The sequence below is a fragment of the Seriola dumerili genome, unplaced genomic scaffold (assembly GCF_002260705.1).
Source record: "Seriola dumerili isolate Sdu_G_001 unplaced genomic scaffold, Sdu_1.0 BDQW01000149.1, whole genome shotgun sequence".
Taxonomy (NCBI): domain Eukaryota; kingdom Metazoa; phylum Chordata; class Actinopteri; order Carangiformes; family Carangidae; genus Seriola; species Seriola dumerili.
In genome coordinates, this window is record NW_019174404.1 from 16,557,769 (window position 1) to 16,585,763 (window position 27,995).

The 27,995-nt window shown below is 42.4% G+C and overlaps 1 protein-coding gene across 1 annotated transcript; it reads right to left on the bottom strand.

Moving 5' to 3' along the window:
* Nucleotides 1–446: 446 nt before the first annotated feature.
* Nucleotides 447–27,613, bottom strand: LOC111226022 (fibronectin type III domain-containing protein 5-like). The gene is made up of 6 exons (XM_022751099.1): nt 27,556–27,613; nt 9,833–9,948; nt 8,278–8,476; nt 1,263–1,352; nt 979–1,112; nt 447–511 (listed from the first exon to the last, which is right to left on the bottom strand). Exons 1-6 carry the CDS (start codon nt 27,611–27,613, stop codon nt 455–457), a joined length of 654 nt encoding a protein of 217 aa, XP_022606820.1. The 3' UTR covers nt 447–454.
* Between the last annotated feature and the right edge of the window lie 382 nt (nt 27,614–27,995).

The following is a 27,995-nucleotide window of genomic DNA, read 5'->3' on the forward strand; positions in this document are numbered from 1 at the left end:
AATGTCCAGGTTTGTGGTTGTTGATAACGCACTTAAAGATGGCCAGAAAAAAGAGGTGACAGAGGGAGAGAGAGTGAAAAGGTCTCTGGCTCTGTTTATCGGCTTTGGTCCCTGGGGTTGGTTTATCTGCAGTCCCTCCACCACCGGAGCCATTTGGCCCTAATCTCCGCTGCCCTGTGGTACGGTGTTCATTGAGCACAGTGCAGCCACTCAACTCCCGCTACAGTCTCTCCGCTGCTGACTCTGCTCTCAGACCAGCACCGGCCAGGTCGCGCCTGACCCCCGGAGTCCCGCGGCTGCGCTTCAGCACCAGGCTCCGTGCCAAAGGAGAGTAGGTGCTGCCGAAGGGCCCAGAGTCCCAGCCTCATCCTGACAAGCAGATGGGCTTAAAAGGGGGCCCGCTTGTTTGTGAGAACACAAAGTCTTTTTAGATAAAGAGAAGACGTCCTGGCAGTCACACCTCAATGATGTTGACAGATGGCATCCTATTGTTGTTGTTGTTCTTGGGGAACTGTGGGAGGAAAGAGGAAGATCACAGGTATGAGGTGTGGAGGACTCACAGGAATCATACAATAAGCTTCTTCATTGAGCATGAGGATGCCTCTGTACTCGGATGTTTTATTGATGTTGGTAGCGCGAGAGTGAAAGGAATAAAGATTTGTTTTTGACTTTTGTTTTCTGCCTATGGTTTGGCGATGATGGTATGGAGCTCTGTGTATTGATCAAGAGACCCTATCAGAAGCGATGACTTGATTGTGTGTGCTGGTTGTTGCTGAATGCTGCATAGTCATGCACATAATGGTGGGCATGTTGAAGCAGTGTTTAGCGTTAGCCTGAAGCTGATGTTCAGATGACACTATGAGTGTGCATGAAGTGTCAGTGGAAAAAAGTCTAGAAGTGGCCGGGACCATTCACCTGCCCGGCGCCGCTGAGGGGGAGGCACCCGGGGGAGAGGAGGAGGAGGGGGGTGGGTTATACCTTACTGCGCAACAGCCCCCCCGTCGGGTGTTCAGGAGTGCTGCACTCTGAGGAGTTTTTGGCTTTGTCCTTGTTGTTGTTGGGCTCGTTGTCTTTGATTATGTCATACTGGCGACAGAAGAGAGCGATTACACCTGGGTGAAGAGACAGAGAGTATTCACAAATAACTCCACCTGCCTCTGTACGCCACAGCAGGATTTTATTTTATTTTGAGTAAGATTATAAACAGAAACAACGCATCAGAAACTGTCTGATCCTGGCTTATCGAACAGGTCTGTCCTCACCTGCCCACATGATAAGTACCACCACGATGATGATGAGCTCCCCTGCCCTCAGCTGGGTGGTCTGGCCCACTTCCTCCATCGTCACTTCGTCTGAGAGAGTCAAGAGGCAACATGTTTATAAATGTGGTACAGGAAGTGGATTAGCATTGACCAAAAAAGAGAAATGAACCATTATTATATAACATTAATAATTGAATAACACAGAAGCAAAGCAACACTGCCTAACCATTAACCAACCACTGATCTTCACCACAACCTAAAATTGATGATGCCAGCATGGAATTACTGTCCAATGTCTAAGATCTCATGACTTGAAGTTTGGACAATTTCCCTTTTAGTTTTTGCATCGTTGTAGCCTGTTACATGCTTTGTCATCGAGGTGGTTGTAGTTTGTCCGTCTTAAGGCGAGTCAGCGTTTGGAAGACAAAGAGCTAATGGGCTTTGAAACATAAATTATACAACATATCAGCAAAACGCGTTTCCATAAAATCAGGGTTTTCACTGAGTTCAGTGACCGACACTTCAAACACACTGAGCTTGGAGGCAAACAAGTCAGCATCAGTGTGATTATGCAGTGCAGGTCCCTTGAAATAAGAATTGCCAGGTTGCTCTATCACAGAATGAGCACACGGAGCCTGTGCATGTTATAACAACTTTACGTCAACCATTTCCACAGAGGAAAACCTTGCCCGCAATAAAACACACCACTTATGATTAAAGGAGGCAATGCATCTAGAATTTAAGATGGTGCAATCTAATTTAAACCTAATTATAATACTCTAATAACTGTCATACAGTCCCTTAATTACCATTAAAAGAAGAAGTGGATACCAGAAGTTGTTTACCCTTTTGATATCTGCATGTTATACCTAGCTTTGCCACAAGTCATTCAAAATACAAACTTCCTGTTTTAACACAACAGCGGTGTTGCATTTTTTTCTGTCAAAGGGAAGGTCTAAAGAAAATACTATTTATGCATTTTTAAAAAGGTAAATGAAAGAATCAGCCGCCCTCCCCTCCCCAATCATTTCTTTGCAGCCCCTGAAGCAGTCTACAGTGCGGTCTGTGTACAGGTTATTAACAACTGGGACATTATCATCTCTACAAACTTTACTAATACTCTTTTAATTGCTGTTCACGGTTTTATCTACAAGCTTATAAACCACTTCATGGTCATTTTTAATTAGATCATTCATTTTGTCCCTGCACCTGCTGCTCATGTCTCATGTGACCGCATGGTCTTGATTTCGAACAACAGAACACTTCTTTAACTTCGATTGTCCATTCAATATTTTCTCGGTCTCTCTCAGACTCCTCCATTTTTTTTCAGATAGTATTTATACTTTTCTTTATGCACACTGTTTTTTGTAGAGGGCAACAGGGAGCAGGCTGTAGAGTCCTCTTCGAGTGGTCTCTCCGAGTCTCATCATCATGGAAGGCATCACAGTTGAGCTCCCCATTTCCACACAAACAACTTAGAGTGATACTTTTTTTTTTTTTTTCTTACATCAACCACCTGTTTCCCGCTGATCCTGAGAGGATAGGCTTCTTCTCTCCGTCTTTGGTTCCTAAGTTTTCAGTGCACGTTATTGTAGAGCAGCAGCAGACCCGACTGAACTGAACCGCTCACACATTTGGGGCTTCATTGATGTACTTTCTGCTTTTATTTTAGACAGTTACAGTTCAAGGTCCGTGTTCGTACTCTTGAGATCGTGAGCTTCCTTGAACACTGTCTGCTGTCTTGCTTTTGGCTCTTGAATCTCACCAAGTGCTGGTGTTACTATTTCACACTTGTCTTATTCTCTAAATGTAGTACGACTCGAGTGCTTTTACCCAGTCTGATCACAGTCAATCCTGCACATGCATAAGGGATACTGGCACTTGTCAGCTAGTCTTCTCCAGTTGCCATTACGCCTTAAATTACAGGCGTAGCACAGTAGCGGCGGGGAGCGGTAGCGCAGGTGCGGTTGCAGTAGAAAGGAAGATGCTAATAAGAAGTGACGATTTTCAAAAGATTGACTAGCTGCTGGGATGTACTTTGCCTGATCACTAATTGACCAAATTGTGTGAGGGCCTGATGGAGTCAAAAGATCACAGAGAGGCAGAGCATAAAGAGAATAGTTAAGGCCAATGGGGAACCCTTCATATTAGAGTGTGATAGAGACATGAAGCGATGAACAAAGTTAATCACAGCAGTCAGGATCAATTCACACCGACCTCAATACAACTCCATCATCATCTCTGAAGTGGAATGACCATCAGGAGAGGTCTCAAAGAGAGGGCAGTGTGTGTTTTCCTTGTTGCTTGCACGTACAGCGGTCTGCCTTCGGATGCCTGCAGGTTTCTATCGAACAAAGCAACAACACGTAGTAACTTTCTCTCGCGCCGCTCGGTGTTGTGGAAGTCAGAGGCTCGAGCTAAAGTTCACTGCAGAGGAGAAAGCACCCCTTTCCTTTTATTAGATGCAGTGGGTGACATTTGGAGGGCCTGGTGTGGCAGGAACCCCACGCTCCAGTAGCTTTTAGCAACAAGCAATCTGCTGATCGATTGGCCTCTGTTGCCCGGTATTAACTAATCAAAGCAGAGCAGCCCAAGGCGCCTGACACTGCTGCCAGTCGGCCTCACTGGCGCAAACAGGTCAGCTGTAACACCGCTGATGCTCACTGACCAAACTCTTGATGACGTTCCGTGTTGTATGGATTAATAGCTTTCAAGGTCCGTTTACTTTTCTATGTTACCTTCAATTCAGCAAGACTCTCTGCTGTGAAAAACTTGACACCAATTTGTCGCTTTTATAATCTAAAATTTGATTTTCAAAAGCCATTTAAAGTGCAAACCTGAAGCTCTCACAAGGTTCAGGTCTTTCCACACAAGGAGTTAAAAGCCTGTTTTTGTTTTCCTGAGTTTGGGGCTTGACCCACAGTATGTACTAAAAGTTGCTTTGATTATAACCGTTCTTATCTCGTGTGAATCCATCAACTTAACGAAAGCCCAATGCTTGATCACTGGAGTGACACTTGAACCCATATACAAACAGCTTGGAACAACGATTTCTGATTTTAGGATGAGTTATGTGCCGTAATTGACCATATCTGGCAACCTGTGCTGTAGCTAGAGTCGAACAAAGAAGTACAAGGCGGCAGGGCAGTAGCCAGGATTTCAGAAATACTGAGGCTGTAAGCCCAAGAACCCCCGCAGATCATTTCAAAAAGACCTGGAAAATCTGTAAAATTTTCTTTCAATTTTAATATTTTTCCAAGTTGAATTTTTGCCAGCTATTCTTTTATGTTTTTAGAAATTTGTTTTTATTCATTTAAACACTGTTTTATGTCCTAGAGCTTCTCTCAAATCATGGTTTAACAACTGTTCTCTAAAAGTGTTTTTTCTCCTCCACCAAGTTTTACATTATTATATAATTAATTTATGTGTTTATTACCTTTTCCAGACCTAAAAATTGTCAAATATGGTCTATTTTGTCAAAATAGTCACCTGTCATTTGAAAACCTATATGTGTAACTTTAAATTACGAAAATATATGCTGCACTTAAGGTTCCCATATTCCCAGAGAAAAGTACTGAGGACATAACCTCATGTGTGTGTTTACAGATCCAGACCAACTGCTTCCCCCTGTTTCCAGTCTCTACACTAAGCAAAGCTGACCACGTCCTGACTTAGCTCCTCAATTAATGTACAGACATGTAGCTGACATCAATTTTATCATCTCAGTCTTGGAAAGAAAGCAATTAAGTGTATTTCCCAAATTGTTGACCTCTTCCTTTAAGGTGCCAAACCTATGTAGGGTTTGTCCTTCGTCTTTCATCCAGCTACTTTTGTTTCAGTGGCCACACAGTGTGAAATAAAATCCAGGAGTGTTGTTCGTCCTTTGGGATGTAGCAGAGCTGTCTGGGGAAGCAATACTCCACTGCAGCCCTGTTTGACATACATATCAAATAACTATGTGACAGCAATAAAGAGAAACTAGTTTTTGAGAATTTTCCAGAAGGGCCAGAGAGAGAAAGCTCTACCTTTAGTAGATCTGAGGAGGCCAGTGTGTCTTGTTTGCAGTACTTTTTTTCTTTTCCATGTCTGTGTGCCTGGTTGCTCAGGGAGTGTACATGTCAATCTGTGTGAAACCACACAAACCACTACAGTGTCTTTGACAGCAGAATTAAATTGTCAGGATTTCTTTTTCTCCTGTAACGCTGCATCCTCTGTGACCCCCCCCCCCCCCCCCCCCCTCTCTGTCAAGTTCCCTCCCCCCCTTCTCTGATTCATTGTCTCTTCCTCCTATTTTGTGCACAGGTTGTGCTGTTTTTTTTTCTTCTTCTTCATCGCTCTCTTTCGCTTCCTTTGATCTCCTGAAGCTTAAACCTATTGTGAGAGAGGAAATGAGAAGAAATGTTGAATAATCCAGCGTTCGTGCTCATCCTCTGCTCTCTCCACTGAGATCAGCGTGATACGGCAGAACAGAAGGGGCTGAGCAGATGAGCGAGGATGGTGAAAACCTCCCTTTTCTTCAAGGGACATTCGCCTGTCATATCGAGACAAAGGACTAACAGCTGTACTGAGGGACTCTCTCTCCCACACTCTCTACTCTGTGCAATTATCTGCACTAAAAGACAAACTCCATTTCTCTCTATTTTTCTCATTTTTTCCATCTATTTTCTATACTAACCACACACTCCCTTTCCCATTGTTTGGGTTTGTATGAACGGTAGACATAGAAATAATAATAGTTCAACTTAACAAGATGAACACCTCAGTTAACACTATGTATGTTGTTTCTGCTGATGGGCAATTTGCAGGATGAGCATAGAATGTCTAAAATGGCGAAGAAATTAAAATAGTAAGTTATTACCCATTATTTGTCTATACCTAGGAACAAAATGTGCAAATCGTACAAAATGAAGCATAACTGTAGCATCAACCCCCACATATCCTGATGGATTAAAACAAATCACTGAACCAACACTGAACTTGACACCTCCAATCCCAAGCATACAGATTTTACAGTGAATTACAAACTGACTGACTTGAAAAACATCTGTTCATCTGACATCAAATGGTTTCGTTGTTTCAACGTAGCTAAGCTAATTAAACAGACATCCTTGAGCAAGCAGCACAAATGAGACAGAGAAGGATGTGTGGTGTTGTGTTAAACTGAGAAGCTGTTGTTGTTGAGGACGTGTGCTGGAGCAGGGAATTTTTTTATTTTTTTTGCTTTGCAGCAAACAGGGACTTTGACTCAATATTTGTGACTATTTGTGTGTTTGTGTTTGTGTGTGTGTGTGTGTGTGTGTGTGTGTGTGTGTGCAGAGCCTGCCAATATGTGGAAAATCTTACATTTTTGGGGAATGGCTGAGTGAACTGAGGCTGAGTGCTGCTTCCTTTAACAGTTTTCCAAATAAACCGAGCAAACGAACACTCACAGAGGTCTCCACTGCACTCGACTCAACAACCGCACTCCTCATTTTAAAAGGAGTATTTCGTCAGTTTGGAAAATACACCTATTAGCTTTCCTCCTGGGACTTAGATGAGAAGATCAGGATCACTCTCAGGTACACGACCTCATGAAGCTACAGACAACAATCAGCTAATTTAGCCGAGCCTTCGGGGAAACAAGGAGAAACAGCTAGCCTGTCTAAAAGTAACAAAATCTGCCTCCAGCACCTCTAAAGCCACTAGTTACATTCATTTAACCTGGAGTGTAAAAACAACAATTTCCTGGTTTAGGTACAGGACTATTTCTCGCCGCAGCCAAGAAAGTCTGGCACACCTGTTTAATGGAAGATTATCATTTCTACACTTCAATTTTGTACAGATCAAATAAACAATTTACATTTTTTTAAGTTGCTGTAAGGCTGTTTCCCTGTTTCCAGTGTTTATGCAATGCTAAGTTAGCCAGCTGCTAGCAGTAGCATCATGTTTGGCATATAGACATAGCAGTAGAGAGTTAGAGGGGTATCAAACTTCTTATAGAGCTCTCGGCAAGAAATCAACGCTAAACTTTTTCTGTATAATTTCCCTGTTGTCACTATTCCTCCTAAAAATTTAATTACTCCTCTCAGTGAAACTGTGTCAGTGTCTCTGTTTGCTTCAGTGTGTGTTTGGAGCTATGAGGCACTGATGTTTATTTCTCCATGAGCTGGAGCCGCTGTTTTGTCTTCATGGCTTTTGAAAACAGCAGGAGAGAGAATCATATCTGCAATGTCTGCGTGAAACTATTTTTTATCTGAATCCTGTGCAGTTATTGATTTCTGTATCAATTCCTCCCCTCACAGAAACAACACACACGCGCACGCACACACACACACACACACACACACACACACACACACACACACACACACACACACACCTCTTCCTGTGCTAATTAGGCCTCAGTGGTGAGGATTATATTCAGTGTTCTGCAATGATTGTATGTACGCATGTCTCTGCTGGCCCACTCGCCACCATACCAAGAAGTTCACACTCCTTCTGGCTCCACACCCTCGGACGTATCGGAGTACAGCACCAGCTCGCATGAGAGATGCGTGTAAATGAGAGAATAGATGGAGCAGGGCCTCAGCCAAAAGCGCATCGATTCACTGCCCCTCGCAGCTCTGACCATCTCCTCTCTGCGTGTGATAAATGCCTCTCCTCATTTTGGTTTACCGTGCGGCTGTGCTGGGTGCGTGCAGGGTGAGGCCTACAGAAGTTCGTCAATACACAATGAAGTATACACCCCCCTTGGCTGTTTTATTCCCGAGTTGTGGTCAGAGGCGGTCAGCTTCAGGAGCACTCTGTTGTGAAATTTCATTTCACGCTTTGTGTGTCTATTGATTTTTATTGGTCTTTAGACAAAATCAGTCAAGATATTGTCAAAAGGCCAAGTCCCCTCTGCACTCACTGTCTTGAAAAGGACAGAAACAGAGTGAGGAAATGTGCACTTTTTTCCCTATAAGTGTGGATCTGTTGGATGACTGAGCAAGCGTTCATGTTTCTGAACGTGTGCTTTGTCTTTGTGCCACTCTACCTTTACTCTTAGAGGCCTGAGTCTCGGCCTCCTTCGGTGTTCGGAAGCGCAGCGGTTCGCTCAGCGGGCTCGTCCCAGACATGCTGATGGACTGGACATGCACAATGTAGTCGGTCTCTTCCTCCAAGTCCCATAATGCACAGGAGCGTGTGGTGGTGTTGACTTCCTGGATGAATCGCAGCATGCGCACATCTTTCTTCTGTTGGGAGAGTTTGGTGAACATTATTTAAAGCAGGAGGACAGATGTTTTGTCCTCAGTCATATTCTCTCTAACAGAGGTGTACATTGACTGACCTAGGTGGCAGTGGTGAAATTGTGGAAGGGCACCACCCACTGTGTAGAGGGTAATTGTTAGGGTTAAAAATCACGCCAGATTGACTGTTGAGCTAACTGGAGGTAAGGTAAATAGGTAAAATGTTGAAGAAAAGTTTCACTTTCACAATTAAAGCACTAGTTCAGTATTTTGGGAAATATAATTATTTGCTTTCTTGTCTTTCTTGTTAAAGGAGAACATAGATATCACTCTCATGTCTGTACTCTAAATATGAAACTGGAGACAGAGGTCAATTAATGTAGCGTAACATGAAGACTGACAGCAGGGGGAAGGCTAAGCTAGCTGTCTCCAGGCTTTAGCTTCATATTTAGAGGCCAGATACAAGTGCAGCATTAATCCTCTGTGACTCTTGGCACGAGAGTGAAGAAGTGCATCTCCTAAAAATGTCAAACAGTTCCTTTAAAAATGTCAAAATACAGATAAAAAAAAAAAAGCAGTTAAGTAATGCAACAGGTAAGAGAAGTACAGAGAAGAGAACAATATTTACAGTGTAGGCAGATGCATATTTCTGCTTTTACTTAAGTTGCTTCTTTTGGAAACAAAATAATACTGAATATGTTATTTAGAGCTTCTGACATCACATCCTCCTCCTTCAGCATTTCAATTTCCTCTGCATACACCTCACTACCACTACGAGCAGGTGACACACGCTGACCCTGCAGCTGTCCTCCTGCATCATGCCACTCCCTGCTCCCGTGACTGAGTGTGTACAGTATGTGTCCCTAAAATCACTGGATGGAAGCTTGTCCCACGTAAACTAATGTGATTAAAGTGTGGGTGTGAACCAAGTAGGATATGTGAGTTTGTGTGTGTGTGTGTGTGTGTATGTGTGAATAATATCACTTTTCCCCTTTCACATAGCTGTCATAGCGTGCTGTTGCCAGAGAGCAGACAAGCAGTCGGACAGGATCCAGGGTCCTGTGATAATACCCATAATGCATGCTGACTCAGAGAAAGGGAGCAACACAATAAAGAGAAGTGGACATGGCAGTAAACAACCAGTGATCAACCACAACTTAATTTAATTAGTGTGTGTGTTTGAGTAGATTACATACACACATACACGCACACACACACACACACACACACACACACACACACACACACACACACACACACACACACACACACACACACACACACACACAATTCATCCTGGTGGTACATCTGCATATATATCCAGTGTGTATGTTGTGTCTGTACAGTCTGTGTGTTACTCACCTGCTGTGTGATGGCAAAGCCAATGACGGAGTCTCCCTCTGGGATGTCCCATGTCACCACAGCAGAGTTTGCTTTCAGCGCTTTGATGGTCACATTGACGGGAGGCGACAAGCTATCTGCAAACAGAGAGAGAGAGAGAGAGAGAGAGAGATTCAAAAGCTTTTTTCATCTTCTGTGTATGAAGCAAATGAGAAGTTCAGCTCCATTATATTTCCACCAGTTGCTGAAACGACCAGCAGCGTGGCAGGAAACCAAATTCAGTGGTGTGAATAAATGGCTCAGCGGAATCCGTTATGTACGGTGGAATCGATGACAGAGAACAGAAACACAAATTCCTCAGTGTGTTACAGTGGTGCCGCCCAAGGCTCAGCAGACACTGTAGTGTGTAAGATATGGAGGGATCGATGCAGCCAGCGAGACAAAAACAATCACACCACTCATGAAATTAAAACTGAGATTTCAACGGTTGAAATTAAGTTTTGAAAGTTAAAACTTTGGTTTAAACTCTATTTAAAATTGTATGTGAATGTTTAAAAATTAGATTTAAGAATTGTGTGTATCCACGCTTGCAACAGATATGACAATATTGATCTGTTGGTCGATCAGCTGCATGAGGACTCTCTCAACAACTATTAGATGGATTGTTATGAAATTATGAAATTTGGTTGACACCTTCATGACGAACCATGATCCCTTAACTTTTATAATACATGTAAAACTGATAACATTCCCATCAGCCTTTTGTGCTTAGTGATCTTTTTTTTTTTCATTCTATTCTTTTAGTTTTTTTGGGGGCATTTTTGCCTTTATTCTGATGGTATAGTGAGAGACAGGAAAGTCGGGGAGAGAGAGAGGATGACATGCTGACTCGAACCCATGGGCGTTGCGGTTAGGACCAAGCATGTGTACCACACATGCTCTACCAGGTGAGCCACTGAGGTGTTCCGTGCTTAGTGATAATAAATAATGTTAGCATGCTAACACGCTAAACTAAGCTAGTTAACACTGTAAGCATTGTAAGCATTGTCATTGTGAGCATGTTAGTGTGCTGACGTTAGCATTTAGCTCAAAGTAGAGCTGTGCTTAGGTTCCGCGTTCAGCCAGCATGGCTGTAGACTCTTGTCAGTAACTGTTTCATTCTCATGATACTTGCCATGAAATGTTTGCAATGTATGAAACAACGAAACTTAAAATAGAGAGTGCCTGAACATGGATTTTACTTCTGTTTTTCTTATGATTTTAATAAATAATACAAATACAGGCTTATCTTTTTGACATTCAACACACTCCTCTCAGAAATTCAAAACCTGTTCAGTGTTGCATGCATAGATTTCTAACAACAAGGTTTTAATGATGAAAAGATAAAGACAGAACGCACCAAATCTCCCACATCAACCCGGTCGTGAACAAAATGAACTATAACTGTGCCAATGAAAAACAAATTAAATATTTCTGCACTGCACTCTGGATTTTTTATTTCCTTTTTGTCATTCTATCCTTCTGTCTGTCTGTATGAACTTATCTAATGACAACTGAGATTTAAAACTATTTTAACACCGAAAAACTTGTTGAATAAGCTCTTTATTCTGCACTTGGTTAAGTTCCCCCAAAACCCAAGTGAACATAACATAACAAACAACAACAAAACAAAAAAGTATGTTGCCAGAGTATGTTGAAACACTCTCAGGTCTCAGACTGGTGCAACACATTTAATCACAAAGCATACAAAGCTGTAACACTGTTCATATCATCGTCTGCTGTTCCCTCAACATGCAATGGTGCTGTGAACCGTCTCTCAGGTTTGACAGCTCTTCACATTATGTTATACTGTTCAAATATTAATCCTGTTTGGGCTGCAAAAGTATTATATAGCAAAAACAGAATAACAAGAATGAGTGTGTGTTAGTACACACAACAAAAGCTTATATATCAAGGCAGTGTGAGAAGCTCTAATAAAAGCAAATAAAACAGAAACAGAACAATATGGTCGACAGCAGCTCTAGAGCTAGAGCTCAAAGCTGGACAGTAAGATGGCTTCATCAGTGGCTCTCTATCTCTCCTGCTCTCTTAGATTGAAACTGGTGAGGCTGATTCATAGCTGAGCACAATGAAAGTCTTAACACTGACCACAGTAGGATCTCATGACATACTACTGCTGACTCTCTCCCGGAGTTGAAAGATTTTGGGAAGCTAGCACAATGTTTTCCGCAAAATATCCCCACCTTTATATGTACAACAAATGTGTGTGTGTGTGTGTGTGTGTGGCTGTGGTCACCTACTTGTCATGCTTCATGTTCCAAATACAGCTCCAGTTTAATTAGGGTCACAGGCCACAAGATTTGAGAATAATGATTTAGTTTCATTATATAATGAAGTGAGAGACTAGTACTTGTAGTTTAGTAGCTTCAGCTGTTTCAAAATAAGATTCTCTTTAATTACTGCATGCGGTGCAAGCACACGCACGTGCTTGCACGCACGCACACAAACACACACACATACCTAATGGCTCCAGTCCTATGTGAATTGTGTGCAGATCAGGTGATCAAAGTGCCTGCAGCAAAGGAGAACCTATCAGTTTGCTTCAGATTAGTGGGAAATGGATTTTTCTCTCACACTGTTTGCACAATCACTTTCATTTCTCTTCTTATAAAAATCATTTGATGTGTAAACTGTGTCAACATAAATCGCATAATGGACAGAAACAATCAGACTGTTGACTCTCGATATATATTTTGATGCAAAAATATGACCGTACGCACAGAAATGAATCATAATCTCATGGAAATCTACTCCCAAAGTGAGCTCTTTATTTTCATTTAGATGCACTTAATGCCTGAGGGGCTTATTCAATTTTATTAACTCTGCGAACTGTCACGCGTCTGAAATGCTGCCTGAAAATGTTGACATGCTGATTTTCTATAGGAAAGGCCAGAACATAATCAGTCAATCAAGAAAATCAGTTGATCTGAATATACTGTATTTATTTTAGACATTTGCTTTTTTATCTCCATGTCTGATTCAGGACATTTTTTATGATTCATTTATATTATATTATACAATATCTTATATTTTAAGTACTTCTCATTTGTAAAGGATGCAAGAGGTTGGTTACATTTTAAAATAGTGCCATTCAAATTTGTTACCTGGTGCGCTATTCACTTCCTGCCATTATATTTGAGTGTCTGAATTTCAGCTATGAAATAAGTGCTTTACTGTACAGAGCGCATTTCCCAAAATATCAAACTACTCCTTCCTATTCCTATTCCTTTAAGTGTTTATCATGTCAGGAAGAGAGACCGACTGAGACAGTTTGCTTCCATTCATTATAGTTACAAATACTCCAGTGTTGACCCGTAAAGCCTGTATCCTGTATCACCCTGAACCATGAGAAGACGGTGGTGTTACACCTTTACATCGCATCACACAGCAGTTCTTATGAATCACTGTGGCCTTCTGGGATTGATTGATATTTGTAATGTGAAGCAGACCTCAGGGAGATGAATAGGAATGCGAAGCGGTCATTCTCAGCGATGCTACTCAGCTGTCTTTAATGGGATATAAATCTAATTCAGCCAACTGACTCAGAGTCAGTGAGTTACTGAATAGGTTAACGCTCACGTGCCCTTCGACGGGGACAAATCACACGGTTGGTAATTACAGGATGATGGGCTGCTGTGGCTCTTGTACACACACACACACACACACTGACATACTGTACGCTCAGAGACAGCACGGTGTATCCAAAGCAGGCCTCTCTGTTACATGCCCCCCCCCCCCTCCCCCGCTGATGTTTCAATGACGGTACATGGCAGGATGGACACCTGCTGCATCTGATGCACTCTGATGTTTGGATTGGCTTTGCTTGTGTTTACCGTCTGCTGTGTGTTTGCCTGAGGGATGGAGCATGGGGGGTGGGGGGTCACAAAGTCACACATCAAACTCATTATCTCTCAGTTAGTCCCCTCCCACTCCTTTTCTCTCTCTCTCTCTCTCTCTCTCTCTCTCATGCGCCAATGTCACTCTCAAAACACACAGTGAAAGCAAACATTTAGCTCATAATGCCCCTGAGGGAACACATCCATTTCTGTGACTCTGACACAGACCATTGCTTTGTTCACTCGTGCTAAAAAAGTTCTTCAGAATTGCAAATGTCTATTTAGTTTTCCTCCCTTTTTTCAGCTCTAACAAGAACTCGACCTTGAAGGAGAGAAGGAGAAGTCTGAGAGACAGAATAAAAATAAATAAAAATAATAAATGCAAAAAAATAGGTGCAGCAGAAGCCAAGACATCCTGACTGTTGGTCTTTGGTCCTGTTCATGTTCACACTGACTTTATACAAACAAACCAAGAGATATAAACATAATATAAACTGCAAATCTAAAATCACCAAACTGCCTCTTTAAAAAGAAACAACAGACTGTAAAGGAAGAGAAGAAGAAACTCATGACTGAGAGAAATGAAAGCCGATTTTGACATTAATGTGAGTTTTGTTGTTTACATGAAGGGGAGAGAGATTTTTTATCTTCCAGATGTGTGTCTGTTGTCGCTCTACTCTTCTTTCTGCTCAATAATTGCCTGACAACAGTCTGATCTATAAAGCTCTCTACTTGTGAAGCTCTGCACCTCACTTCTCGTGTCTTTTAAATCCTATAATTTAGCACAGAGCTGGTTAGCTTTAAGTAAAGCCTATAGCCTATATTTCTGATCTTGGTGGGCACTACTTTCTCTTTACTCTTTAAAATGGAGCAGCTGCAATCCTCTTTGAAATGAGAAACTCCTGTCCTGCTGGATGATCTTAACATAACGATTTCTCACATTTTCATTGATGTCTGGAACTAATTTGTAGAGTGTAGAAATTCTTTTGGCTTCTCCTTCTTCTGTTGTATATAGTGCTGACGGCCTGTTGAACTGTAACTGAATTATTGTTTTTCAGTCTCTTCTGGAAAACAGACCTTGAGCTGTCTGATAAAGTTCTTGTTATCACTCCTTAACTTTCAAAGTTAAATTGCCTCTATGAGTGTCCTCGTGTCCTACAGCCGGTCGCTTTTCGTCTGTCCTTGCGCATCTTGTCTCTCGTGTATGAGTGTGTTATGCCGAGAGACAATAAGAGCTGACGCGGGCCGTGACCGCGAGCCTTAAATGTCCACATGACATGAGAGTCAGCTCTAATGAAACACCAGACAGATGTCTTCATAAACTGTCTCTCATCGCCGTGACACACAGTCCGCCTCACCCTGAGAGATGGGAGTGACTTTGAGCCATGACGATCTCCCTGGTGTGTGTGTGTGTGTGTGTGTGTGTGTGTATCTTTTTGAAACCAGTGATGATCAGAGTGACAGCTAGGTGTCTCTCCCATGCTGAGTAGTTTGAAGGGTGACAGCTCCCTAATATGCCCCTTCATTAGAGAACCCACTGGGAGTGTGTGTGCGTGCGTGTGTGTGTGTTTGAAACTACACAGTCAAGGAGAGGACGCTAAATTACAGTTTCACAACACAGACATGCTGTGAATACACAGGCAGTGACCAGTGCTGGTCCGTAAAGCCTTCATCATTATTTTATGAACATCCTCCTCATCTCTCTGTCGACCTGAGAACAACAGGCTCCCTCCTCCTACACCTCCTCCAGGCCGGCTGCCATCCCCCCATCCTTACTCCCCCTCTGCATCTCCTTTCAGTTTGTTGTGTGTGCACACACTTCCCAACACTGGGTAAAGTGCAGTTCACTGCTTTTAAGCTGGTGAATTTCTGGGTGGATTTATCAGAGAAGTATTGCAGGTAACATGGGAATATGAAATGTGGAACACATGATGAGCTATAAAGAGGAAATTGTTTTTATATCATTTTACCAGATGTGACTGTAACTCTGATTTTGTAGTGCTGATGCTGTATTTTCCCCAGTCGGTCTCTATGGAATCAGTTCTCTTACCAACAATCCTTTTGTGTGGCGGATCTCATTTACACCTGGTATTACCATACAATCTAGACAGTATCTGGATATTTTATATGGATGAGTGAAAGTGCATGTTGACACAACATGTAAATACATGCAGAGCTCTTTCTTTTCCCTACTATCCTGCCACAGTTTTGCTACACATCTGCTAGTTTGTGTTGCACTGATTAAACAAACATGTATTTAGAAATATGCACCATGATGTCAACTGAAATAATAATAATAGATATTTTTTGATACAGCGCCCTTTACAGCTCTTATATTCAGGCATATTATTACATATTATTTTTGGCAATTGCCACACAGTGATCCAAAGGCTTCTGGGGCCCAAGGGCAGTTGCCCACTATGCCTGGTTGATAATCCAGCCTTGAGTCAAGGTGATTATTTATATTTATATATAAATATAAACACATTTACTCATTTGGCAGATGCTTTTGTCCAAAGCGACTTGTGTGAGGGAAAACAGTAAAGCTTCAGTGCAGCAGGAGACGTGGTGTACTGTATGTACTAAATACAACATCTATTCAGTAAGTGCAAGGAGATCAAGTAAAGAAGTGCATAGTAAGCTAGTTCGGCATGTGACGGTGTTAGAGGTGTTGGGAGAGAAGGTGTTCTCAGAAGAGATGAGTCTTCAAGAGATTCTTGAAGATCGAGAGGAACACCACTGCTCTGATGGTATTTGGTAGCTTGTTCCACCATCGGGGAACCACAAATGAGAACAGACTGGACTGCGATTGTCGAGTGTGCAGGGATGAAGTTCAAGTATATGAGTGCAGACCCAGAAGTCACTCTGAAGGCAAGTATTAGTGACTTGAATTTGATACGGGCGGCCATGGGTAGCCATGCAGGTTGATTGACATGTGACTTTTTAGGCTGATTAAGACCAGACGGGATGCCGCATTCTGGACCGTCTGTAAGGGTTTCACTGTGTGTGAAGGGAGGCCAGCTAGAAGAGCATTGCAGTAGTCTAGGCGAGAGAGACTCATGGCCTGAACCAAGAGCTGGTAGGTGTGGAGTCAGGTAAGACCTGATTTTTTTATGTATTTTTATATCATGTAAAGAGGCATCTTTGGCAGATGGGACATGGTCAGAGAGGGATAGTTGGTCATCAAACATGACACCCAGGTCTCCTGCGACCTTGGTTGGCTGGGATGACTAAGAGTTCAGTCTTAGAAAGCTTTAGCTGAAGGTGTCGTTCCCTCATCCATGGGATGTGTCAGAGACAAACTGAGATCTGTGCAGAGACTGTGGGGTCGTCTGGCGGCAACAGCAGGTAGCTGGGTGTCGTCTACATTGCAAATATGAGAAGCCATGCGAGCGGATAATTGGAGGTGGGAGGAGGGGTGTACATTTCAAAGATAAATGTACACACTGACGGAGCGCCCAGTGAGAGAGGATTTTTCACCATCATTTATTTTATTACTTTTTTTCTGAAAGATATGAGTTTTTAGTTTTTAGGCATTTTTTTCACCGAAGACATTTAATATGTCACATTAAGAAAACACCGGTTATAAAGTTATTGTGGTTGAATTACATTAAGCTGCTTCAGGTCACTGGTACACTCGAATAGAACGGAGCCATCATTAATGTTATAGTTAGCACCTCAAGTCAAAAATGACCGTTGTGAAAAAGGCCTTTTGGACTGTGTTATTAGTAAAATCACCTCCACTGTGGATATAAGAACATTTTTGAATGTGCAGGTTACAAGTTTAACCAGTTCAGCTGCTGCTCTACACTTGCGACCCCGCTCAGCTGAAACAGTGTGAGACCTGGGCTGACAGCAGGAGCTTTGAGACTGGGGAATCATAAAAGCTCGCAGGGTGATGTTCCCGCTTCCGTCTGCCCCCGTGGGGAGATATTACTGATTTGTACCACCTTATTAATGCTTAGAAATGCATTTCTCACAGTCAGGCCCCTGGGCTTGTTCTGCTCCCTGGGATGTTAATGAGTTAGTCTGTAGGCTTGTGAACTAACATGAAAACTGCCTGTTAGCTGCATCATGCTCCACTGTTATCTGGCATTTTAGAGGCGAGCACAGACCCTGGCTGTGTGTAACTTCCTGTCCTCTTCTTTGAATCACTTCATGGATCACTGTGCTGCTGCTAATTCACGTTTAGCAACTTAAACTACTTCAACTCATTTCACGGCTAATAGTAAGTAAGCAGTCACTTTGTATGGAAGGTGTAATAACCAGCGGGTGGGGGAGAATATCAAAGCCAGGGTCTATTTGAAGGAAGACTTTGGAAGGAGGAAGAAATGAAACTTGTGCAGCAGCCATAGTGGCTGGGAAGGCTGAACCCACGGGGGGAATTACTGGCTGTAAATTGTGAAATTACAATTGCTTGTTGCCCGTTTCCCCTGTTAACATGTTATTAGTCTCGGAGCTGCGTGTGCTGCAGGTTGCACCGTGCTCCCGTGGGTTACCATACATACAGCTGGCAGGGACGCTAGCTCCCCCTCATTCATAGTTAATGTGCCATGATAGAGCCATCAGGATTTTGTGCTGATCTGGAGTTTGCCCTTGCATGTGTCAGAGGAGACCTTGGCGCGCGGTCTCGTCCTTGTGGATATATAGCACACACACATATACACAAGTTAGGGGGATCACAGTTTGATACTCCCAGGCGAACATAAGGCGTTAATGTGTCTCATTTAGGAGCCAAAGCATCTGGTGAATAATTTAGAAGTTCTGTCAAACCCATGTGTACGTGTTGGAGTCACACTGTAACGCTGTGTCATGTTTTATAATTGATTGCCCATAATGCCTTTTTCATTAGAGGCTTCCTGCTGTTTCACAGCCGTGCCACCACTTTTCCATACGGCAGCTTGAAATGTTACCACAAAAGGGAGCTCCCTTTCTTTTTCTTCTTTAGCCAGAGCTCTTGGCTCCATATCCACCACGTCCTTGTTTCCTATATTTCTTCCTCTATTTACTTTTGCTTTCAATGCCTATTTCCCTGGCTGCAACGGACACTTGGTGCTAAACCTCCCCCTCACACATGCGCGCCCTCACCATCTATCTGTTATTTGTCTCTCTCTTTCTTTTCATCTGTCTGTCTCTCCAAACGCCTCTCGCTGTGTTTCTGTTCAGCTACTACACCGGGGCTTTTTGGCAGCTCCTCCATAGCCTGGTGTGTAAAGCTTTCTGCCTGCAACTGACACTTCAGTGGGAATCTGGGCGCAGAGAGGAGATGGTGGGTGAAAAGGGGAGACGGTAGCCTAGCTGTGACTCACTCATGTACTATTCTACTATTGATTAGCCTCATGCTACTCACTCAGTGGCTGCTGATCAGCTGCTTGAGAATGTAAATGTAGGCAGCTAATAAAGCAGGTGGTGTTTTTAGGCAGGAATATTTTTCCAGCATAGCTTTTTAATTTTGAATTCATTTAAGATGTCTGCGTTTAACAGCCACAGAGCGCCTGTTTGTGTGCGTGGGAGGCTGTGGGTGTGTGCTTTCTGCATGTGTGCACGTCCCACAGAGTCTGTGTGTTCTCTGAGGTCCATTCTGCCTCTGCGCAGAGCGGCCCAGCACCGTCAAATAATCACACCTAAGGGTCTTTTTGTCCCTTTGTAGAGAAATGAGTTATTTACTCATAGGAAATGAATTTTCCAACCCCGCTGGCCATGGGAACGCTGAGGTGGGGAGGGTGGGGTTGCAAAGCATCTTTCTCCCTCTCTTTCCATTAGATGGACACACACACACACACACACACACACACACACACACACACACACACACACACACTTTTCTCTAATTAAATGTCAAAAGGCAGGGTATGAAAATCAATGCAGCATTGTGTGCAGAGAGAATGCAAGCCAGCTAATTCAGAAAGGCAAAGGAGCGCCGTGAGGCTGATTATTTGACAAGCCCACTGCTAATGCAATCTACTCTCAAAGAAGGAGCAACCAAGCCCCCCCCCCCTTACAGGCTGGTAATATGGGATGGGGCTGATAACATTAAAAGGAGCTCATAACTTGATATAAGGTTAAGAATACGATATTAGTGCTTGATAACACTCTTTTGCTGTCTTTCACACGTACTGTAGCATCTCCAGCTCTCTGCCGAGTCCCCCCCCCCCCGCTGAGGACTTGGCCAAAGCTGGAAAAGTAACGCAGCAGCAGCCTCGGAGGTCTGGTGTCACAGGCAGGTGGAGGGGGAGAACATGAATAATACTCTCTCTGATTCCTCCATGTTTCACTCTCTCCTTTTTCCACTGGCTGTCTCTCTGTGGGTTTGTCTCTCTCTCTCTCCTGTGACTCTAACTCTAGCACCCTTTCCCTTTTGCATATATTCATCTGCTTTCTCTATATTCATCACTGCCTTCATCTCTTTGTGTCTCTCTACCAAGTATTCCCCTGAGACTAACACATGCTGTGTGACTGACTTCTGGCCCCTCACTGTGGATTGAGCCCCTGCCCCCCCGCCCCATTGTGTCTACACAAATACATTTATATTTACACTACCATAAAAAAACCCATCTGCAACAGGAGAGCCATCTGCAACAGGAGATAAACGAGCAAAAGTGTGTGTTGGTGAGGATGTGGTGGCGCCTATCTTTGCTCAAAGCTGCGCAAATGCAAAACGAAACATGCCCCCCCCCCAATTAAAAAGCAAATCAAAAGTTAATTCATAATCTGTGAGTTTCACTTAAGTGGTACTGTGTGTATTTGGTGTGCTGCAATTCTTTATTTAACCAGTTAAATCATTCTTGAACCTCTTCCCATACTGTATTTATTTATCTCTGGATCATTCACGGGTGAATGTTTCAAACGATAATAAAGCAATTTGGTTTGGCTGAATTCCATTATGTGCTACAGTGATTTATCAGCCATGAATCAATAAGAGAGCAGAAGTGTCACGATTCAGCTTAACCAGCTTCTTTGTGGTGGGGAGACATTTGCCCGTCGTTCTCACAACATCAGCTGTGGTGTAACCACATATGTCCCTAATAACTGATTTTATAACAATAAATGAACAGTGGAAACAGTGGAAATGTTGTGGAACACAATGTGAAACACAATAACATTCGTACCAACACATATACTGTAAAATGAGACCTTTTCTCTGTATGCCTGCTTAACCCAACTGCCTGTGATGCTTTTTGCCTTAATCTTTCTTGCTACTCTTGTCCACACAAACAGATGAATGTAGAACAGTTGAAATTTCTCATTGTTCAATGTGTAAACGTGAGTACTCATATTTGATCAATAACATTTTTTCTTGTATGTTCCTAAACATTTAGAGCTTGTTCTATGCGTGCTTTGGTAAATAAAGCTTCAGGACCTGTTGAACACACACTCATGTACACATACAAACAAGTCTGTGACGCAGAAAAACCCCAGAAACACCTGCAGCTGAGACCCCGCTCCACCTGCACACATTCAGACGTGATACTGGACAGACGACAGACTGCGTCAGAGAGCTGCCGCTGCCACGTCAGTCTTTTGGCATTGCCATCTCTTTCTCCCACAGGCCCAGTGTCCAGATGATTGGACCAATCTGTCCTCTAATGCCTGTTCCATTTTTGGCAAAAAAAAGGAAAAAGAAAATAGAAAACCAACCTGACAACACTGAACGAATACGAAAATGGTAAAAGAAAAGCTTCCAAGTAACATAAAAACAATTTTAGCGCAAAAGATTAAAATCTCCATTTTCTCTGCCGCAGTTTCTGCTGTTTGGTCCAAATCCTAGTGTTGCCACCAGATCTGAAAGCCTTAGCACATAAGAGCTCTTGCTTTGAACCACAAGGCCATCGCTGTATTCATCGGTGTCTCGCTAAGCCATTGGCGAGCTCTCAAAAGAACTCAAAAGAGGCTTTTTGAAATAAAGAAGAGGGTGATGAGGTGCCAGAGGAAAGAGCAGCAGCAGTAGTATTGTTGACACAAACACTCAGCGGTACTGGCACTTGTGTAAGAGGACTTTGAAAGGACATTGTGAAAATGGATTTTCATCTCAGCTCCTTCAGTTCTGTTCGTCATGTGACAATTAAAATGTGTCAGGGTGTGAGAATGATTAAGGAAGATTATCTGGGCAACACTGACAGTAACAACAGCCAAGCTACAGGGTGGACGGACTTTTTCTCTTCTTCTTTTTTTTGTGTCCCAGCCCCAATTCTGTTTTCCAAAAATACACAGACTCTGTCAAGCTAAGCTAATGAATTAGCTCTGGCTTCATCTTTGTATTTACACGCAGATCACCACACACCTGCACACCAAAAATATCTTGTGTGCATGCAGCTGAAACAAAAGTCTACATAACAAAGTTTGAGGAAAAATATATGCATATTAAACAAAACTATGGCCCTGAATCATACAGTATGTTACATCTCGCTCATCAGGAAGCTAAAGATCTTTAGCTCCACGGGAATCCAGAAAATATGAACCTGTGATTTGTAAAACATGGGAACGATTCTCATCGTCTTTTGTATTTTAGATCCGATGATTTAACAAAGTCAGTAAATAGCTCAAATAAACCCTGAAATATTCTGATGTACGGATGAAAGATTTAAATGGTTTTTCACTTCTGATGTATTTAAGATGATTAACTTTGTCTAGAAAAGACGAGAAAAAGTTTTTTTTTCTGGTTTCTAAATTATTATTCAGTAGCCTAAATGTTTTGTCAGTGATTTATGACTCTTGTTGCTGTATAGTTCAACTTTAGCCTCCTCCTATAATATAAATGTTCACAGGGTTTTTAAAGCAGGTTGCACCACATAAAGTAATTCTTATGTGGAGATGAGATGTCACTAAATATTTACACCCAATAACTTCCAGGTGTAACTGTTAAAGCTACTGAACCATCTGAATATATGACTCGTTTAAAAGAAGTAAAATGGAATACAGATTATGTGTCTGACCTGAAACTTGATAATGCTTTATAATGATGTAAATCTTTACTTCTTTACTAAATCTAGACTTTAAATTACATTTTATTTCACAGAAATAACACATCATACCTCGAATAACAAATGCTAATAATGTTTGACTGTATGATTAAATAACATCAGGTTAGCGTAACTGGATATTTCCCTCTCGTTCTAGACTGTATGAATAACGACTTAGTCTGAAACACAATTCTCTGTGCTGCATGAATAATAATGTGTGTGCAATGAATAAATAAATAAATACCAACATTTACAAAGGATATATCTGTTGAACCTCTAAAAAATCTTTGTTTTTTTAGATATGCTAGCTTGTAATGCTACAGTTACTTTTCTGTTTACATGCAGCATTACAGATGTTTCTTTGCAAAAGACTTACATATTTAAGTCTTTATTTCTCACTGTAAAATAAACAAATGCTGTCAATGACAGTCACAAAACTGTAGCTCTAGCATTGTAACATGCTACTGCAACATAATAAGGTATTTTCCTGTCAATACCCAAATCTGATGCAACATATTTGTAAGAAGTAAGTGCGGTGACTATGTGGTGAACTGTAATTAGCTCATGAAAAAAGTCCAGCAGTCTGCTTTTAAAAAACTTACAAACACCAAACAAGATTACCAACAGCTAATAATTACAAACAGCTAATTGTGCTCACACAATTCACTAGAGGAAAACTAATGAACTAATAATCACATGCACACACAGAGTTCTGTATCCCCCGTGTCACGCACACACACGCACACACGCACGCGCGCACACACGCACGCGCGCGCACACACACACACACACACACACACACACACACACACACACACACACACACACACACACACACACACACACACACACACACACACACACACACACACACACACGCGTGCCCTGTTAAAGAGGGAACAGTGATGATTCAGCCCTCCAATCAGGAGGCTGCCCCAGATACCCCACAGGTCTAAAGGACACCACATTTGAATAAAATCTAATTTCAATGAATAATGCAGTATGATGCATCCACCAGACAATCCATAAAGAATAAAGAAGTATTTGCAATGTCTGTGTGTGTGTGTGTGTGTGTGTGTGTGTGTGTGTGTGTGTGTGTGTGTGTGTGTGTGTGTGACAAACAGCAGAAAATCTTATGAAACCTTGTGATTTAGTTTTTTTTTGTATTTCTCTGACTGGATGTCTGCTCAGAAATGTTCACAGTGTACATCTGCTTCTGTTTGATGATAATTTGGAGAGAAAGAGAGAGAGAGGGGGAGAGAGAGAGGAGATGGATAGCTTTTACAAACTTTGGCTTTCACAGCTGAGGCCTATAAGTCCTCTCTATGGATGCTAGATGGCTGAGCACCTGACACATAATTTACTGTACTCACATAGGATATATCACCTGGCAGGTGGCTGCCAAAGCTGTCCGAGATGTTTTGGTTTACAGCTTAAAGAAATAACCTCTGCGCTCTTGAAAGACTTTGCTCTCTGAACTCATTACTGTAAACACACAAAGAGAACAGCCGTGAGCCTTTCCACCACTTGCATCACTGTTCAGTTTGTTGATTGATTCATCGATTTTTTTATTTTTTCATTCTTTCTCCAAACTCAGAACTGTTAAGGACCGGGAGAAAATTGCCTGTGAGGATTTATGGCCTCATTTAGATGAATGTGTTAGAGAGTCGATTTACATTTTAAATGGAAACATTACCTTTCCTTTCCCGGTATCAACCAACTGTTTATGAGTCACTATAAACACAGACACAGTAAAGACGTCACCCTACTATAAATTTTATGGTGCCGTGGCGTGCACCCACTCACTCCTGCCAGTCCACCTCTCCGTCTCAACATCGATTTGGCCTGGTTTCCCAGTGCAGGCGTCTGACTGAGTCTTAAAATAAACTGGGAGACAACAACTTGAATCGAGTTGAACTGTGAATCGTGAATCGTGAAAGTCTGCACGTTTCTGTGGTCACATTTGGACTCACTGAGGTTCAAAATTTATTCTTGACCTTGAAAACAGAAGTTTACAAAACAATCTCACTTCAAGGTCCATTTAGTAGGTGTTCTGGAGCTTTTGATGATTTCACATGATCTTCATCAGCAGATTTAGTTTGCTCTGTTGCCATGGAACGGTAGATGTTTTAATTTGAGTTTTTTCTGTGTACTTTTCGGGGCATTCTGTGCTTTAGATACAACGTTTATTTAATCAGGTAGTCTCACCAAAATCAAAATCTGTTTTCAAAGAGAGACCTGAGAAAAGAAATAATAGATTGCCAGACATAATGAAAGCGCAGACAGCTTCACTGACCTAAATCACTAAATAGATTCAGACTAGATTCAGTTTTAAAATCCTCTGTACTTCACTTCCATTTCTAAGATGCAAATTACTGGAAGACAGTCTTCTCAAGTTTAGCATTTACCTGAGGGGTAACTAGATTTTAACAGTCCCGAGATCTGCCTTGGTGGCCAGGGTTTTTTAAATTAGAGAAGACTGAGAAAATACTTCTGACAACTTTTACCACTTTTTATCCATTGGAAGAAAATGGAGCAAACTAATTGATTTTCAACCTTTAATAGTGCAAATGGACCAATGTTTCAACACTACATCAACTGTGCAATTATCATTGGATCATTGGTCGCAAAAGTTTTCAAATTTGTTGGACAATGGATCCAAGGGTGTGAGCTGCCATGGTGTGGAAAAGCCCTTTTCATCTGGCCATGTCGTCCTTGTTTGCTGAGAGAGTAACTCAACATGCAACAGACTGAAAAGCAGAGTTTTACTGTCCTCTCTGCTTGAAAGCTTCAAGCCTGTTTTCCCTCTTACCACACCCAGTGTCACTGCTGGGTGTAGCTGGGCGTGGTCAGACGTGTGCTGCTGTTGCACCCACACGCAACAGTGGCGTCACAGGGTCCTGGAGTACTGCATTGTTACGTCACTGCATCGAGGTGAGAAGTCAAACCACCGGCGGTCAGCAGAAATGGGATTTTAAAGAGGTGTTAAGTTTCTCTTTAAAAGCTGAGGTTCAACTTCTTTGATGAATATCATGTGAGATGAGCTAAAGCTCCAGAACAGCTACTAAATAGACATTGACGGTGAGGGTGTTGCGTCCACATTTGAACTGATCACTAAAAACAGTGATCACATGATCTAACCTGTTTCTTTGTGTCACTGTTGACAATTTTCTGTTTTTGCTGAACATGAAACTACTGTTCTTCTAATATTGTACATAACAGTGGTTAAAAGATAACATTTATTATACCTACACTATTATCATTGATAGGCAGCATGTAATTAATGGTTTATAACACACTATAATGGGGCTGTAAGCAGATATAAGAATATTTTAAGTGTTTATTAATGCTCTATAAGTGGTTTATAAACAGTTAATAAATGCTTTACAACACACTGTATAGCTTATATAATTATGCATGATTACAACTGTTGTATTATCAAGCAGCCATCACAATCTAAGCTTTAACGCACCGTTTATAAATGTTAAATACAGAGTTGAAATAAAGTGAAAAACTAAAAGGTTTGAAAAATGTTTGCAAACCTCAAAACATAAAAAAAAACGAAGACCACCATAAATCCTTCATAAAAATATTCTATGGCAATGAAAGTGCCGACATCCATTACAGACATCTCACTGCCTGTTTACCAGTAGAAATGTTGTTGTGTGCCTCAAGCACCTGAACAGCACTTTGTAATATAGTCTTTTTACAGTACGTCTATAAAATTGTTTACTCTTGTAGGAGAAAGACAAAAGCACACAAAACAGAGAGTGTGCTTGTAAATTGTGTGTGTCAGTGAACTGTATAACAGTAAATGTGTGTGTGTGTGTGTGTGTGTGTGTTTTAATGCGTTGATTTATGGTCAGTGGAAAGGTTGAGAAGTGGGAGGATGTCGAGCGAACCAGGGTTGCATTTCGATGGCAGGAGTGTGTCAGGAGTGAAGTGTGGCACTCTATCGCAGTGAGCGGTCAAAGTGTGAGTGTGTGTGTGTGTGTGTTTGTGTACTTTGGGCTCTAAAAGGCATGTTTTATAGATGCACACTCAGACAGTAACCTACAGTATATGTTGGACACCAGCACTCACACTGACAGGCACAGCACGCATCACTGGTGTTTCCATGGATCTGTGTGAGAGGACCACTGTCGCTCCTCAGCAATCCGATCCTGTGTTTCTAGTGGCCACTGCCAGTTCATTACAGGCAGATTTTGGACTCTATGGATAAAAATAACTGCTATTGATCAGTATTCAACAAATGCTCATACACTTCTACCACTGATGGACAGTGTTAATACACAGCTCAGGTTAACACTGAGCTTGTGAATGTGTGTGTTTGTGCAGCAGTTTATATGAAATGAGATTGAAAGGTCAGCTTGGCTCACATCACACACACACACACACACACACACACACACACACACACACACACACACACACACACACACACACACACACACACACACACTTTGTTATAGGTCAATTAACCTGCACTAATCTTCATCAATGCTCATGACAAACGGTCTGGTTGTGACTCTGTGCAGGTTTCTCAGGTTTGAATCGTTCAAACCACGGATTGTGAAACCTTCATGTTTGTTTCATCAGATGACAACACGGAAATACCTCCAGTAGCCTGCAAACACAGACAGCCTTTCCACAAACACAAACAGACTACGCAACGTCTCACAACAACACCGGTTAAAACCCAATGCCTCCACAATAAGGCTCCACGAAAGCCAGCGGTATTTCACCCACATGCCGCTGCATTCCCCTCAGTACTTGGTCTAATGAGACAATAAAACACCATTCAGTGAGGGCTGGAGAGACAGGCGGCGAGCTGCTGCGCTAAAAATCATGGGAACATCCCTCTCATTGCATATAAACATAAACTTACCGGCTGTGACTCGAGAGACGCCGAGACAGCTGAGGACGAGCAGGAAAAATCTCTCCATCTTTCAAACGCTCGGACGACGTGTGGTCCCATTTACTCTGGCCGGGGGTGCTGTGTTGTGCTGCTCGGCATTCACGTCAGTTCATGCGTATAGTCTCGACTGGGAAAAGGGACAGCGACGGTCTGTCAGGGGCTTTTCAGCACCTCGGACAGCGCTTCAGCGACACCTCCGCTCATTCAACAGCAACCGGCAGCCATCGACCAGCGACCAGCGACCGGCCACTGAGCATCAGTATTGACTGGTGTCGAGCCTGGCGCTGTTGATATGCGTCGTCGGTCCTCCAACTGTGCTCCAAAACCCTGCTTCTGCTGCTGCCGCCGCCGCTACTGCTACTGCTGTTGCTGCTGCTGCTCCTGATGCCGGAGGTGGTGCTCAGCACCGT

Coding starts and splice junctions, on each gene's coding strand:
- LOC111226022 (XM_022751099.1), bottom strand. CDS start 27,613: ATGGAGAGATTTTTCCTGCTCGTCCTCAGCTGTCTCGGCGTCTCTCGA. Junction 8,477..9,832: donor GCTTTGCCATCACACAGCAG/GTGAGTAACACA, acceptor CTCTCCCAACAG/AAGAAAGATGTGCGCATGCT. Junction 1,353..8,277: donor TCAGGCCTCTAAGAGTAAAG/GTAGAGTGGCAC, acceptor TGACTCTCTCAG/ACGAAGTGACGATGGAGGAA.